The 18,066-nt window shown below is 37.8% G+C and overlaps 1 protein-coding gene across 1 annotated transcript in view; it reads left to right on the top strand.

The window, feature by feature from the left end:
* Positions 1–18,066, top strand: part of DNAH7 (dynein axonemal heavy chain 7) — a 106,711-nt gene that overhangs the window by 37,133 nt on the left and 51,512 nt on the right. Inside the window, exons 35-44 of the mRNA XM_053472239.1 lie at positions 199–396; positions 3,065–3,220; positions 4,162–4,330; positions 5,563–5,689; positions 7,217–7,436; positions 9,113–9,985; positions 10,475–10,704; positions 11,294–11,624; positions 13,221–13,567; positions 16,410–16,590. Coding sequence (XP_053328214.1) covers positions 199–396; positions 3,065–3,220; positions 4,162–4,330; positions 5,563–5,689; positions 7,217–7,436; positions 9,113–9,985; positions 10,475–10,704; positions 11,294–11,624; positions 13,221–13,567; positions 16,410–16,590 — 2,832 coding nt within the window. The remainder of the gene's footprint in view (positions 1–198; positions 397–3,064; positions 3,221–4,161; positions 4,331–5,562; positions 5,690–7,216; positions 7,437–9,112; positions 9,986–10,474; positions 10,705–11,293; positions 11,625–13,220; positions 13,568–16,409; positions 16,591–18,066) is intronic.

The following is an 18,066-nucleotide window of genomic DNA, read 5'->3' on the forward strand; positions in this document are numbered from 1 at the left end:
ATATATGAATTGAAGTTAAATACAAAAAAAATATTTTATGCAGAAATTATCTATCCCTTATGTGTGTTTTTCTCAAGTTTGTTAAATGTTTTTGTTTTTTGTATGTATTTAAAATTAATAAAAATAGAATTGAAAGAAAAAAAATAAATACATGAGATACTTGTTTTGATGTGTGCCTTGTTGATTTCTCGTTAACAGGGTGTTGGAAGATGGGAATTGTGGACAGAAGGACTGAGTTCAGCACCACCTATTCCTCGTGATATGATGTTTAATGAAATCATAGTGCCTACTGCAGACACAGTAAGGTACACAGCACTGATGAGTTTACTAACAACACATCAAAAGCCTTCGGTTTTTGTTGGGCCAACGGGTACTGGAAAGAGCACTTACATTATTGTAAGTATTTGTCATATTATTTATCACTTTCTTTTATTTCTGTAAACTATTTTAATATTAGACACAAAACACTATCTATATTTAGATTGCTATTTGATTGTTATTATTATTATTATTATTTATTGTTTTATAGAGGGACATCATATTATGAAGTTGTAGACAAGACCTAAACCCCGAAGTGTGTCCCAAATGAATCTGTTATTCATTTTAGTTTTTTAAAAGTTTTTTAAATACTAAATATGTGTCAGATGTAGATAGAAAATATAGGCTTATATTAATTCAAAGGGTTTGATTAGGTATAACTTTACTGAGAAATGGGATTACCATCCATGAATTGAGGGTATTTAACATATGTGGCATAGGCACAATGTTGTTTGGAACATAGGCCAAGCGGCAAATATGGTATATGGAGATTTTACAGTCAATAAGATAATGGGCCAGATTGTAAGCTCTTCTCCTTTTGTACCAGTTTGTTATTGTGTGTGAGACTTTAAAGTATTCCACTGATTGTAACAGAACAGAATCTGCTGGTGCTATATAAATAAATATAATGAAATTTGCTGATTATATGGGCGACAAAAACGTATTGTCATTATTAAATCCAGATTCAAATACTACTGTATTTACTCATAAATGCCAACCACCACAATATATTATGCTGTTTACATTGGTGCAACATATAAAATACATCTAATTTAAGCTACTTATGTACTTATGATAAATAAGCCACTTGAGCCCTATTACTAACTAAGTGATTGGGGGCATCCTACCATTTGTCAGTGATCAACGGTGGTCAGGAGCAGTCCGTTACTTCTTCTGCATCTCTCCACCAAAATATGTGAGCTTGTGGTGACGTCCCCTCCCCTGACGAGTACCAGAAGTTTCACCATTTTGGTGAAAATTCACATGAGGTTATCATGGGGCCAAATGACAGAACTTCCTGTGACATCCTCTCCCCCGATCATTCAACAAGGGGGAGAGGATGTCACTGATACCTCCACCATTTTGTCAGAAGTTTAAACAGGGTTATCTTAGGGCTTCCGTTGATGTCCTCTACCCCGACCCTCCAGTCGGCTGAGAGGATGTCACTGCCACCATTTTGACGGGAGTTCACCGTGAGGTAATGTTCACGTAGATGAGAGTGTTAGAGAATGTGGATGAGAGTGTGAGTGAAAAAGTCTGTGTATTTTGGTGACAATTTAGAGCTTTTTGCCTCATTTTCAGCTGTTTCTTGGGGGATCTGGCCTCCTTTTTAGAGATTTGTACGAATCCGAATGCACAAGTCTACTGGAAATATTTGAATGGATGCGTCGAAAGTTCGGTATTTTAGTTAAAATAACCTGCTTAGATTACGTATGATATGGTATAGAAACAACAACAGTCTGAGTTTGTTTAATGTATAAACCTTTCTTTTATGCAGTTTTATGCATAAACTCTTTCACTGCCAGCCTGTCCCTGGTAATAACATGTAGATATGTCACTAGTGTATGCAATTTCAGTTCATATACCAGTAGTATTGTTGTTTTTAATTGTTTATCTAACATTGTTTGGAAATGCATCTAGATATTACACATAGTCTGCTCAGACTCATGATTTGGAATTCAGCTCATCCGTCTCATGAGATGTATCAAGTGTTGAACTGTTTGTTTGAGTAATAATGCCCCCTGATCTTACTCACAGTAATCTAAGTAGTCCCAGATGCCTTGTGCCGTTCTACATCCTTATCTGTTTCCTATTTTAATTAGAGTAATTCTAAAATTTCAATCAATCACTTTTTTATTGGTTGCTATTAGCGTATCTCTTGTGTAGGTTATATCTTTCCATCTTAAATCAGTTTATTGCTTCTGGGTATTTCTTATACCAGATCAGTCGTTAGGCAGACATCATCCGACAGGCATTCTGACAATAGTAACATAATAACATAATTTTGAAGAAATGGAAAATGATACCATAATCACAACATTGTGTGTTGTTTTCTGGTGCAGAATGTAAAATATATAAAATATACTTTAAATATTTGTGGGAAGCCCAGCACCCTTCCAAAAAGAAAACAATTAATTATTCCTTATTCTGCCCATACCTATTAATATATAAACTACCATAGTTTTCTGGATAGTCTTAAGCATATAACAAATAACTTCGGATTCCTAAGCCATGTCTACACATAACCACTTTCAGTTTAAGGTGCTCTTGGTTTTTAGGGATGCATCCAATTTGGAACCACTGCTCCTGTTTCGCTAACTTTAGAACAAAATGTTTGTGCACCTTGTTGAAATAGAACATTATATAATTAGATTTAATTAGATGTTAGTATGATTTCAAGGCATCTTATCCTATCACATACTGGGAAAACCTGCAAATTTAGCCTCATTAATAATATTTCAGGCAATTCTAAAATGTCACTTGAAACAAAAGGTGTTGTTAAAAAAAACCTCAAAAAGCAATTTAAAAGTTTCTAGTACTTTAACTTTAAGAAATAATTAAATGGGAGATATGTTAAGATGTATTTGCGTAATATGCAGGAATGTAATATTTTACATAGGTGAAACCTTTAACGGGATTTTGAGATTGCCCGTTGAGATTTAGCCTTTTACTAGTAAACTGTCCAAGTAAATTGTTTTTGGTGGAGATGGGCACACTTTTTGACTTTTATCGCATTTTCTTCCAGGACTTCCTATTAAATCAATTAGACAAAGATACCTACAAACCTTTGATAATCAACTTCTCAGCACAGACTACGGCAGCCCAAACACAGAATATCATCATGTCTAAGTTGGATAAGAGGAGAAAGGGACTGTTTGGTCCTCCACTTGGGAAAAAAATGGTAACCTTTTGTACTTGTGACTTGCTTTGTTTGCTAAATTGATATAGCGGTTGGTTTGCAATGTGAAATGAGTGTTATCTGATAACACACAAGGTAAGTATGATACGTTCAATTCAAATTCGGTACCTTAAACCCTCTGGAATTTATTCACTAAATAACGACTTGTAAGTGTCTAGAGGTGAGATGAATTATTGCATCAACTATACTTTATGTAAGACTAACCCAGACCTTTTTTGCACATGACACTTCTCATGCTGGTCCTTTTATAATACACGGTTAAATAAAAAAATATGACCTGTTTCAACTAAATTACAAAGATGCAACAGTAGCTTTGACTAGCACGTGTATTGTGTACTTTAAACAGCACTTCCATTGTATTTCATGGAATGCTCGTAATATACCTACATTTTAATGTAGATTTTGTATGCTACCAAACTATGTTCTGTAACTATAACAAATTAAAATAATTTGGAACTATTTGCTGATTATTAAGAGTTTTTTTTCCCATTTATTCCAGAAGAATTCTGACCTAGATTTCATAATCGTATTTGTCATTATAATAGATAAGGCAAGAATTAATCAGATATAATGTAAACACTCTCTAAAAAGACCTGTATATTGTCAGTATAGTTTGAATAATGAATTTTTATTACACATTAATTTGCATAATATTTAATGCAAATTTGACATTCACTTCACATTTTCCTTCCTTTGCCTCCTGTCTTGGGATGTTAACTTTTAAGGTGTGATGTAGCCAAGGTTTTGTATAGAGATTATTTAACAAGATCTGTTTATATGATTATAAAATGTGTTCGTATAACTAACTTTAAAATAACATTCTGTTCTTGTAAATCACAATTTTATTATTATTATATTTATTTTATATTTATTTTATATTTATATTATATTATTTTATTTATTTATTATATGTGTGTTCTTAGGTGGTGTTTGTAGATGATGTGAACATGCCTGCACGAGAGGTTTATGGGGCTCAGCCTCCAGTAGAATTGCTTCGGCAGTGGTTAGATCACTGGAATTGGTATGACCTCAAGGACTGTTCAATGATCAAGCTGGTTGACATTCAGATAATGTGTGCGATGGGTCCAGCAGGTATGATAAATGGGCCTCCTTTCTCTTCTACCTCCCCCAACTCCACTCCTATCCTTTCTACTCATTTCTCACTGCTTTTAATAAATCACTTTTAATAAATTATTATTAATAATACAGCTGACAGCTTTAAATCCCCCCTTTTATGGGATACTTATATAGCTGCTTATAATATACCGTATTTGCTCGATTATAACACGACTCCGATTATAAGACGACCCCCCAAATTTCAATATTAATTTAGGAAAAAAGAAAAAGCCTGAATATAAGACTACCCTATAGGAAAAACATGTAATAGTAAATAGTAATTCATGTAAATGATTTTTTCATATTTAATAAAAATTAACATTGAGACAAATTGTTTTTATTTCCTTGTATTTTCCAACCTGCCCCCAGTTATGCACATCTGCCCCCCAGATATGCCTTATACCCCTATATGCCACTCTGCCTCCAGATATGCCTTATACCTCCCTATATGCCACTCTGCCTCCCAGATATGCCTCTTGACCCCCTATTTGCCACTCTGCCTCCCAGATATGCCTTATACCCCTATATGCCACTCTGCATCCCTGATATTCCTTTTAACCCCCTATATGCCGCTCTGCCTCCCTAATATTCCTTTTAACCCCTTATATGTCACTCTTCCTCTCTGATACTCTTTTTAACCCCCTATATGCCACTCTGCCTTCAGAAAGCCCTTATACCCCCCATATGCCACTCTTACCCTCCCCCGACTTACCAGTGCTTCCTTAGATTCCTTGGTGTGTAGTGGTGGCAGCTGGTGAAGGTCTAAGCGATGTGAGCAGACAATCTCTGCTGCTGCTGTCGGCACTTCTATGAATGAGCACCGGAAGGTCACGTGATGCCGGCGCTCCATCATAAAAGCCCCGGCAGAAGTGCTGGCAGCAGCGGAGGTTGTCTGTCCACATCACACAGACCCTCTTCGGCTGCCAGAGAGGAGGGTCCAGATCCCTGGCGGGGGATTTGGATCTTAGTCTTATAATCAGATCTCTGATTAGAAGACGACCTCAAATATAAGAGAATGGTTATTTTTGAGAGCATTTCAGAGCAAATACGGTATTACATAACCATCTGTGCGTTCCCAAAACCAAAACTTCATGTATGAGTCAGGGTACTCCTGTTGAGTAACATGTCCGTGCTCAATCTGCAGGCACACAACTTATGTTACGTTTGGAAGGATACTATAACTCAAATATGTTTTGTCACTCATCTAGGTGGTGGAAGGAACCCAATTACTCCAAGGTTTCTTCGACATTTCAACACTGTAACAATTAATGAATTTGATGACAATTCCATGTACACAATATTCTCCAGGATTTTAGAATGGCATCTGTCAATAAGGTATTTTATAATTGTACAATTTTGAAGCACATAGAAATGCTAATGCAGTCTGTACAGACATTACTGCAACAAATTGTATACACCATCACTTGGTAATGATGAGTGCCGTCTCAAGTTAAGTAGTTTTATTTGTTAGTGTTTCCTATAACCACATAATAAACATATTATGTATTTGAACATTTATCACTGAAGACTTATGAAGTAAAAAATTTATAGGAGGGAAATACTCATGTAGGCCAGACATGTATGTATATATGACTTTATTAAGCTTCACGACTATCTGTAGCTTATTAGCTAATTTTGACTGATGAGCTGGTCACTTAGCCTTTTCATATTGGGCATTATATATGTATAATCTTTCTAAATTTTAGCTTTTACTTCCTTTTGGATGTTTCTAAGCCAAATTTTATTTTTCTTTATTATTAAAAATTATATTTTATGAGGGGGACACATTTTAGTTTTTTCAGATGCAATAAGCTTGAATATTTTAGGAAAGGAACTCTGCTCTACTGGGGTAGACTGGTTTGAAAATGAAAAGGCACAACACGGCGTAGGGAAAGGTCTCATTTAATGTTTGCATTTATAGTAATTCCTGTGGGCTAAGGATTTTACTTAGAAGGTTAGCTCAGTTGAACGACAGGTAAATCATTCTTAATAAAATTATTTTAGGGCATCTATCTATTTTCTGTAATCTGACCCATATAATCTATAGTGATAGATGAATTCTGATATATACCAATACATTTCTTTGCATTCCTTTCACTTCTAAAAAATCATTTAACATGTATTACGCTACATTTGATGGTCAACCAACAACATTTTCTAGTTTACTTAATGATTACTCAGAATCATTAAGGAGTGTTCGTCCCCTGTAATGAGTATGCTAATTAAGCATTTGATTTTAACATGCCATTAAAATGTTTGAAGGTTAAGTAGTTTTAATGATCTCAGAAGTAATTTATAGTGAATTTAAGTGCCCTGGAAAATTCTGAACTCTAATGGAAAAATAGTGTGCTAATGGTGTGCTAATTTTCCAGTTTGAAAGTTTAGCTAGGATAGATATTTGCTTTTGGTTGTTTATAAACTTTGCTTTTGCATTTAGGGTAAGTGCTGCTGTAGTAGCTGCTGAAACATATCACAAAATATTAAAGCTGTTATTAAGTAGCTAACTGTGAAATTATTTGAAAACAATCAAGACGATTCATAAAATGCAAGGATCAGTTGATATTAAGCCCAAGTGTCATTTTTTTACATCTGGAAATTGTCTATGCAATAACAACTACTGGATTTAATACATGTTGCTGTGAAAGGGTCATGAGTTCCTGGAAGCAACCTTAATATGCTTCATGAGTTGTAATCTTGAAGAGCTACTGACAAGTTGGGTGAAAAAGAATAAAACTGCATGCCGAATTTAGACTGTAATGCTGATCTCTGTTAGCCTGCATTTTACAAAATGTACAAGATTAATGTTTTTCTTAATTTTATGTTTTTCTGTACTATAATTACTGTTAATTATCCTGTCCATAGATATAATTTTCCTGGTGAATATGCAGCCTTAACACCACAAATTATACACAGTACCATGGCGGTATACAAAGAAGCAATGAAGAATCTACTTCCTACGCCAACAAAATCTCACTATCTTTTCAATCTTCGTGACTTCTCTCGAGTGATTCAAGGGATTTGTTTGTCAAGACCTGAAACATCAGATTCTCCACTACTGATTAAACGCATGTGGGTCCATGAGGTAATTCTTTTGAAAATCCTTTTTTGTTTTGTTGTTCTACTGAATGATAGTTATAGGAGCCAGTCACGTGTATGCTATGATCAAGGGTCTGATCCAAGGCCTGACCGCGGAGGGTCACTCACAGTAAAACACAGCCAGACATTTACACTAACACACAGACACATAGTCACCAACACACAAACACACACACTTCCACTAACGCACACACCTAGACACTTACACACACTCACGCTAACACACATGCACACACATATCCAGACACACTAAAACACCCAGACATTAAACACTAATACACATCCAGACACTAACACAAGCAGACATGTCAACACTAACACACATGGACACACGCACATCCCAAGAATCATACTAATACTCACACTTACACTAACATACCCAGACACACATGCACAGTAAAATAACTAGACACACACAACTCACTTACCCTGTGATGCCTCAACATGCTCCCCTTGCATTTAGGGAGATAAAAAGGGGCTTACCTTTTTATCCTTACTTCTGGACCATACCACCGCCTTTTGTCGAGGGGAGAAATTGCCCTGCTGCTCCCTCTGGATCAACCCATGATCTGAACACTGATGCTTTGCTAGCATACATGCAATGGCTTCAATGGGAATGCTACTGAACATGTACAAGAAATGTACATGCCAATGCTTCCTGGTTTCAGTAAAGGCAGCAAGGACAGGCATTATTTGCATTGGAGGCTATGAATAATAGGCTTCCAGGTCCATACTGAGCTTACTATAGCTAACTGAGTGCCAAAGTGGTGGTTAACACATTGACACATCGAAGCATAGTCTCTTATAGTTTATACTACAAACAACATGTGTTGGCTGTAAAATTCATCAACCTGCAAAACCTCAGTCCCCCCAAAAATACTTTAGCTATACCTATTCAGTGATACCATTATAAAGATACCTGGGAACCTCCCAGGGCAAGTTACCCGGAGCTCTCCCTCCCCTGGGGGTTGGTGTCAGCCACACACACACAGGGGTGGGGCTAACCATGTGTATTGAGCCATTGACAATAATGAGTGGGTGGGGAGTGGGCGTGGCAAAACACAGCTTCCCAAGCCTGAAGAAAGAGAAATGTGACACAGAGACCCGCAGAAAGAGCATTTCACAAAGAGACGCTGGGTCAAACCCGAAACATCACAGGCATGCTTATAAACTGCAACCCTGCCCTTGTTAAACCTTTCTTTATGATGTGGGCACAAAAAAGAATGCTCCAAATAAAGTTTAAGTAAAATTGCAATGCTATCTTGTAGACTTTTTGGCTTGGTAGGTAATGGGGATTTAGTGAGTTTAAACATTGAACTTGTAGGTTCTCACTTCCAAGTGCAGTTATCAGTGATAGCAGAAAATGTGAGATTTCAATGCTTAGAAGGACATAAGAATAAAGAAAACTAAATATGTACCTCCTATTAATTATCCATGGATTTAATTATCTATAGTTGCATAAAATAGTTATTCTATTATTATTAGAAACATTGACAAATAAAATAGTTGTAAAATATAACTGATATAGGCTGTGAATAAGCTGCTTTTAAGTTCATGAAACCAAATTATTCTATTGGTCTGCAAACCAGTTGCTTTGTATCCTAGAAATAACTAACTGTGACAGTTTTTTGCTTATGCTTGTGATGCATTTCTTCGCTCTAGGTTCTCAGAGTTTATTATGATCGCCTGGTGGATAATGCTGACCGGTCTTGGCTTGTTGGATACATTGAAGAGGTGGTGAAAAGTCACATGCGGGAAGACTTCCATCAGCTGTTTCAGCATCTTGATTTCAATGATGATGGCAAAGTTGAGGAGGATGATTTGCGCAGCTTAATGTTCTGTGACTTCCATGACCCTAAAAGGGAAGACACAAATTACAGAGAAATAAGGGATGTTGATAAACTATGTTCAGTTGTGGAGAGCCACCTTGAAGAATTTAACAACATTAGCAAGAAGCCAATGAATCTTGTGCTGTTCAGATTTGCTATTGAACACATATGCAGAATATCACGTATTTTGAAGCAACCTAGGAGCCATGCTCTTCTAGTTGGTGTTGGTGGAAGTGGACGTCAGTCAGTCACTAGATTAGCTGTACATATGGCTGACCAGAGACTATTCCAAGTTGAAATTTCTAAGAGTTATGGTAATGCTGAGTGGCGTGAAGACCTGAAACAGATTCTTAGGAGATCTACCGAAGGAGAGATGCAAGGTGTATTTTTGTTCACTGACACCCAGATCAAAAAGGAATCTTTCTTAGAAGATATAAACAATTTACTAAATGCTGGAGAGGTGCCAAACCTTTTTGCACCTGATGAAAAGCAAGAAATCTGTGAACGGATGCGACAAATAGATCGTCAAAGGGATAAGTCAAAGCAAACTGATGGAAGCCCTCTGGCTCTATTTAACTTATTCATTGACCGGTGTCGTGACCAGCTGCATGTGGTCCTGGCCATGAGTCCAATTGGCGATGCATTTCGTAACCGACTCCGCAAGTTTCCAGCCCTTGTTAATTGTTGTACAATTGACTGGTTTCAGGTATGATTTCAGGTTGTGTACATAATTGTGTTAGTCAATTAACAGCTTGTATTACTAAAGGTTTGTGTAGCTGGCTGGTGGAGCCAAAGAACCCAAGTATGCCTCTCTGAGCTGCACTTTAGCTGAGCTCCAACTGTGCTTGATATAAGGGAAATGGACCAAAATACTGTAGTGGAGCTTGAGCGCTTACATTTGTTTGTACCACCATATTAATTATGTATTTCACTTTAGTTAGAACTGCTTCATTCACACTTTTTCATACTTTTTTGTGTTCTGTCCTCATTCTTTTCTTTGAAGTGCACATCACAAAATATCTCACATATTTATTCTATTTATGAGTGTCAGATCTGGTAATTGGCAATTACTACCTTTAAATTACTTGCTGAAATTCACATTTTAATTTTGCACTTCTTATTGGTGAAACCTTTCTTGCGAGTTAAATGTTTTGAGGACATGATTGAAAAGGTATTCTCTGTTTCAACACATCAGACATGGCCAGAAGATGCCCTGCAAGCTGTTGCCACTCGCTTTCTTGAGGATATTGAAATGTCAGATGACATTCGAAATGGTTGCATTGACATGTGTAAAAGTTTCCATACATCTACGATGGCTTTGTCTGAGAAATTCCGCCATGAACTTCAAAGATACAACTATGTGACCCCTACATCATATCTGGAATTGATCTCCACATTTAAAACTTTACTGGAGAAAAAGCGGTCGTAAGTATTGATTCTGCTCTGAAAAAACCTTGTCTCATAATCGAGCAAATACGGTATGTTTCTGCTGTCAACACAATATCTATTTCATCACATCAAGGCATGCATTAAAATTCATTTTAGGATGTTTAGTTGGGTAAAAACACTGAAGTGAATAAATGTAAGTTTCTGCTTGATGAACAGTGTAATACCACAGATTGAACAGTTTCAGTAGGGTGGAATGATGTATTAATTTAAGAGTTAAACAGAATAAGCTGAATAATTACTATATTAAGTAAAATGCTTTTTTATTTAAAGGGGCAATCATGCCCATATATTTCTTGGTGGGGAATCTGTGAAACAAATTATTTGCTTCATTGGTCCCAAAAAGGTGTTTCATTCACAAATGTCATGTTTTCATGGCAGTTTCTTTGGTCAGTCCGCACTGCTGAGTTGTCTGCATATCGATAGACCAATCTGCATTTCTTTATTTTACTTATACTCATCCTTTAATGTGCTTAAAGTCAAACATGTAAGGTCAGCAATGTCATAGTCAGTAGGCAGTGAGGTGTTCAAATTGTATCTTAAATGGTTTTATTTTTTTATGTTGCAGAGAGGTTATGTCAATGAAGCGGAGATATGAAGTGGGTTTAGAGAAGCTGGAATCTGCTTCATCTCAGGTGTCCACTATGCAGAGCGAATTAGAGGCCCTTCAGCCTCAGCTAAAGGTGGCCAGCAGAGAAGTTGATGAGATGATGGTAGTTATTGAAAGAGAATCCATAGAGGTGGCCAAGACAGAGAAGATTGTAAAAGCAGACGAAGCTGTGGCTAATGAACAGGCTATGGCAGCCAAAGCAATCAAGGATGAATGTGACAGCGACCTGGCACAAGCTTTGCCAGTTCTGGAATCTGCTCTTGCTGCTCTGGACACTCTTACTGGACAGGTATGAGGCATATATATTTCATACATCGCAGACACGCACATACTTGAAATACAGCTTTTGTGTTTAAGAATAGCACATTATTAGATTGATAAATGTGCTAACAATTCAATAAACAAAGTGTAGTAGCATAGTTTATAAAACTTGATTGTTATTTTCTTTCTTGTACGAGCATTAAATTATCTAAATTATGCTTTAATGATATGCAAAGTACCGGCAGTAAAAAAACTAATTAATGTGTAAATACCTCTCAGAAAGTTTATTAAGATTAATAGAATGGATTCTTGCTATCCAAGATACCTTCTCAGCTGCTATAACACAGAAAAAGAAAATACATATTATGCAAATATCAGTGAACAGTACGGTTTCATTTTGTTTTCACTAAGCTTCCATGGGGTCTTTTGTGGAATAAAACATGTTTTGAGGATTACTGATGTTTAGTTACTGGAGCAAAATCTCATGTTCCTGTTGTAGCTGAGGGATCACATTCTTAACCCCTTAATGACAAAGACCGTACATGCATTGTTTTCAATGGGTTTAGGGACCGCCCATTGTCCTTAAGGGGCTATACCTTGTTCTGAAGCGTGTACAGCAAACACCATATAGCAAAGAGGTGGTGTATGTATGTTTTTTTAATCTGTAATTAACTAATTACTACTATTGCAGGAACATTTAGCCAAAACCCAATCAATAAATAAGTAACTTTGTTGGATAAATAATGGGTTTCATTTTGGTGATTACACAGAAAACAACTATTGTTTTACATGCAGCATGCTAGCTATGCCAGTTCTTCAAATTGTCTCCTACTAGATAAACATTTTATGTTTCATCTGTGCCTGGGTTAGGATTAGGTAGATAAAGTAAATGTACCTTGGCCATTTTTATATAACCTCTGGGGATGCGGATATGTCTTGACCGTTAAGAATGTTTCCAGGTAAGAAACAATTGTACTCTGGTTCCCTTTTTAGCAAAAAATAGTGTAAGGAATCTTACCTTCTGTTCCTTTGTCAGGGAAAAAGGATTTCTTATTTTCTGATTTTTTATTTGTTTTATCTAAACGTACATGGCAAACACCGTTATGTTGTGCCTACATTACGGGAAACAATAAAATGTCTTAGTTTTCATTTACATTTACAGATTTAAAATGGATCTACCTGGTTTTCCCAATCCTATATTTTACTGTTGTGTGTATATTAGAATTCTACCATATGTGTATACCATGGGCAGTTCAAAAGTTTTTTTTTTTTCTATGATTTTTTTCATTTTCATTGGAAATGTACATTTCCAATCTGATGGGTTATTGCTTTACTTATATTATTGGTAAGAAGTTAAAACAAAGTAAGATTAGTTTTGTACTTAGGTAAATTAAGTTACCATATGGAATACTAAATAAAAGGGACACATCAGCCATCACATGCACAAAATGCAAATTTTATTGTGTGGTCCCTTTTGCAAATGCATGGAGGATTCTGTATGTTGTTTGAAAAAAAATATGGATTTAAAGGTGCCTAATAGGGTCTATCCAAAAATATTGTTTGAGATTGTTGAGGGCTAAAGGTGAAGATGTTAACAATTAATTTAAGAAATTGTCTGTTGTAGGATATCACAGTGGTGAAGACCATGAATAATCCCCCTGCTGGAGTTAAGCTTGTTATGGAGGCAATTTGCATTTTGAAAGGAGTCAAACCAGACAAAATTCCAGATCCTTCTGGCTCAGGAAAAAAAATTGAGGATTTCTGGGGACCAGCAAGGAGAATTTTGGGTGACATAAAATTTCTTCAGTCACTTCATGAATATGACAAGGATAACATTCCACCTGCATATATGAGCATCATAAGGAAGCAGTATATCACCAATGCTGAATTTGTTCCAGATAAGATCCGTAATGCATCGACTGCAGCCGAAGGACTCTGTAAATGGGTGGTTGCCATGGATTCCTATGACAAGTAATGTTTTTTTTTCATTTTAAAAAAAGTTCTATAATTTTCTATAAACTGCTTATGTGCAAAAGGTGTCTTTTTTTACAGTGTTTTATATATTTTATGTAGACGAGTACAAAAGTGTCTTTTTTACAGTGTTTTATATATTTTATGTAGACGAGATCAAGAACCAAGTAAGGGCTCAGGTCTCAACAGGCGAAAATGGGAAGACATTTAGTCAAATTATGCAAATTCTCTATTCCACTTGCTTAACCGCCAAAATACTGACTATTGTAGGTTACCATTTACTTAAGTTCCTTCCCTAATATGTGTAACAAATAATTTGGGACACAGCAACAGGTCCAATATACTATATTGATGCTAATGATGCGATAGAGGGATCCAAAATTCTATTTGGTATGTTGGTGTGGATAGAAGCTCATGTGCTAGATGCCAATGCGAGCCAGTGAGGGGTATTTGATAGTCTAAGACTTTAGACTGTCAGTTAAGACTTTTAAAAACAATCTCCACTGATTGTTTTTAGGTTTTTGAATCGATAAACAAAACATCGGCACATACCCAAGCACGCAAACAATAAAAGAAATTGGAAGCACAAACTTATATTACCACCTTACCTCACCTGCTTCTTTTCGTGTTGCAGAAGGAGCGGGGTAAAAGCATGGGCGTAGGAACCCCTAAAAATCTGGGGGGGGATAGCATTTTTACTGGTAGGGTATACCTGACCATTTAACCAACAGGGACTTTTATGACATTGCATTATAAATACATAGACATTAATATGTAGTTGGTCCCCCTTTGCAGCTATAACAGCTTCCACTCTTCTGGGAACGATTGACCTTGTTTTGTACACTGGGGCACAGTCATGATGGAATAGAAAAGGACCGTCCCCAAAACTGTTCCCACAAAGTTAGAAGCATAGTGTTGTCCAAAATGTCTTGGTATATCACCTTCAGCTCATAAAACGTTCTACTAGATGAATGGGAGAAAATTCCCACAGAAACTCACAAAAAAAGAAAAATCTTACAACCACAGATGGACCCCACTGGACACGACCACAGAGACTACTATGATGTACTGAAGGAACCATCTAACACGTCTAACACTCCTAACACGTCATGCACACAGGAACATATCCACACGCTTAAACACTTGAATAACATACACACGCATGCACACACACACACACAATGGGTTAGACATGTGTTACAGGGAATCATTATCTTCCCTTTAAGTACGACATGCCTGCTCATACACACATATGCACTGCTCTTACGCATGCCTGCCCACAAAAACACACATATACGCTGCAATTGCCTGCAGATACACACTTGCCAGTACTCACACATATGCACTACCCTTATACACGCCTGCCCAAACATACATAAACTGCTCACACACACACGCCTCCCCATAAATATACACTGCCCTTGCGCATACTTACACAGACGTATACACGTATACACTCCTTATATACACACATATACACTGCCCATACAGACGTACACGTATACACTGCCCATACACACATACACATATACACTGCTTATACACACATACACATATACACTGCCCATACAGACGTACACATATGCACTGCCCATACAGACGTAAACATATACACTGCCCATACAGACGTACACATATGCACTGCCCATACAGACGTACACATATACACTGCCCATACAGACGTACACATATACACTGGCCATACAGACGTACACATATGCACTGCCCATACAGATGTACACATATACACTGCCCATACAGACGTACACATATACACTGCCCATACAGACGTACACATATACACAGCCCATACACACGTATGCACATACATGCACATATACACAGCTGCCCTATACACAAACACATATGCCTGCCCAAGTACCCATACACATGCCTCACCATATGTATATGTACACACAAATCTACCATCAGACCCCCCACCTTCGTTCTCCACATCAGACCCCCCCCAAACCTTTGTTCTCCACATCAGACCCCCCTCCACAACCTTTGTTCTCCACATCAGACCCCCCTCCACAACCTTTGTTCTCCACATCAGACCCCCCTCCACATCAAACCCCCCTCCACAACCTTTGTTCTCCACATCAGACCCCCCCACCTTCGTTTTCCACATCAGACCCCCCACCCACCTACCTTCGTCTTCCACATCATACCCACCCACCTTCGTTTTCCACATCATATCCAACCACCCACCTTCGTTTTCCACATCATACCCACCTACCTACCTACCTTCGTTTTCCACATCATACCCACCCACCTTCGTTTTCCACATCATATCCACCCACCTACCTTCGTTTTCCACATCTCTTACCTTTCTCTTCCTCCTTTCTGCTTTCTCTTCCTCCTTTCTGCTTTCTCTTCCTCCTTTCTGATTTCTCTTCCTCCTTTCTGATTTCTCTTCCAACTTTCCTTTTTGCCGCTCACAGTCATGGCAGTGCGGCTGCGCACAGCTGTTTATGCCATATGTTTATGGATATAAACGTCATATCCCGTCGCCCCGGCGCTCAGTTACAGACAGCACGCTGGTGAGTGTGACCTTAATGCAGCTGCAGCCTGCAGGACTGGTTGGGGAGATCACGGATTTGTGAGCACCCTCACAGCTGCACCCGAGTGCACTCGCCTCACGTACAGCCCTGGGGGGGGGATTTCTATATTATCGGTCCCCCCCCTTATGATTTCCTGGGGGGGATCTGTCCCCCCTGTCCCCCCCGGTTCCTACGCCCGTGGGTAAAAGTTTTTCCTACAGTCATTTCTGTAGCACTTGTTACCTGTGATGCTAAACTTTAACGCTAAATGTTGGCCTTGTATGTTTTGTATCTTTTAGAGTGGCCAAGATTGTTGCTCCAAAAAAAGTAAAGCTGAAGCAAGCTGAGAGTGAACTAAAAGTTGCAATGGATGGTCTGAGGAAGAAGCAAGCAGCTCTGAAGGAAGTTCAAGATAAATTGGCTAAACTGGAAGAAAAACTTGAAGAAAACAAGCAAAAGAAAGCAGACTTGGAAAACCAGGTATATATATGAACATTTTAGAATTTCATATAGTAAAAGAATAAAATCATGAACTGAGAACATATCATTAATAAATAATGCCAAAATGTCAGTTATGTTGATGGATAAGCCCAACAAATTGTAAAAGTGGTGTAGAAATTTGCTATTGGCAATATCTAGTTTTAATAGAATGATTTCTACCTTGTGTAATTATTTGTATTTAGTATACATTAAATTGAAAATAATATGTATTTTTTGCATGGTTTCTAACAAATTTAAGTGCTTGTAACCAACTGGAAGTGGCCAAAACTGCCACAAGCCTTATGTCTTGTTTGAAGCAATGTGATGGTACTTTTGGAATCAAATGACGAATATCACTAATAATCACACTCAATGCAGCTATTTTTCTCTCTTCCACCCAATTTTTATATCACACTAGATCTTTTACAGCAGCTATGCAATGTATTCTACCAAAAACATCACTGTAACACACATTAATGCAAACTAAATCAGATTAGTTTCTCTTTAACAAAGCTCTATTTGGGAACGCACATGATAAACAATGGCCCATATAAGGCTTCCTAATAATCTCTATAATAGAAAAGGTATTTCATGTGTATGTGATGGTGTGTGCATATGTGAATCAGTGTGTATGCGATTTCTCGGTTTGTTTTTGGCCCATTCGGTTTGAAATTCAAGGTAATTTTTAATTTGGTGCCCACATTCACTCTCACTCACTCTCTCACATGCTCATTCTCATTCACTCTCAGACTCTCTAAATGTTTCCCTACTTTCTCTGCAGATCCCTTCTGCTTCTGCTAACCACTTCCGCTTCCACATCTTCTTCTGCATCTTCTTGTTCATCATCTTCTATCTTCAGTCTTCAATCCTTAATCTGGTATCATCTTTCTTTGTCCGCAACTTTGCCGACATAACCTGTCAACTTCCTCCAAGGAAGTGGAAGATGTCAACTTCCTCCAAGATGACAATTGTGGGAGAGGATGTCACTGAAAGTGCCAACTCAGGGCAATAGGGAGGCTCTTGCGGTGATGCCCTCTCACAATACTCCAGTCATGGTAGAGGACATCACTGCAAGCGCCACCATTTTGCCCTCAGGTGAACCGAAGGTAATATGGCGGCGCTGTTGGTGACATCATCTCTCCAATCACAGTAGAGGACATCACTACAAGCATTGTCATCTTGCCATCTTGTGAACTAATGGCAATATGGTGCTGCTTGCAGTGATGCCCTCTCTCCGGATTGGAGGATTGGGAGAGGACTTCACCGCAAGCGTGGCCATATTGCCCTCAGCTGGCGCTTTCAGTGAGGTCATCTTCCCCGATTGGAGGATTGGGGGAGACGTCACTGCAGCTCTGCGATTTTGACCCAAGTTCACACTGGGTTACGAGTTATGTCCACGAAGATGTGGACCAAGAAAGAGGATAGCATATCAAGGATTGAAGACAGAGTAAAGGCAAGAAGGGAGAAGATGAAAAT

This window comes from Spea bombifrons, chromosome 7 (assembly GCF_027358695.1).
Source record: "Spea bombifrons isolate aSpeBom1 chromosome 7, aSpeBom1.2.pri, whole genome shotgun sequence".
Lineage (NCBI taxonomy): Eukaryota > Metazoa > Chordata > Amphibia > Anura > Pelobatidae > Spea > Spea bombifrons.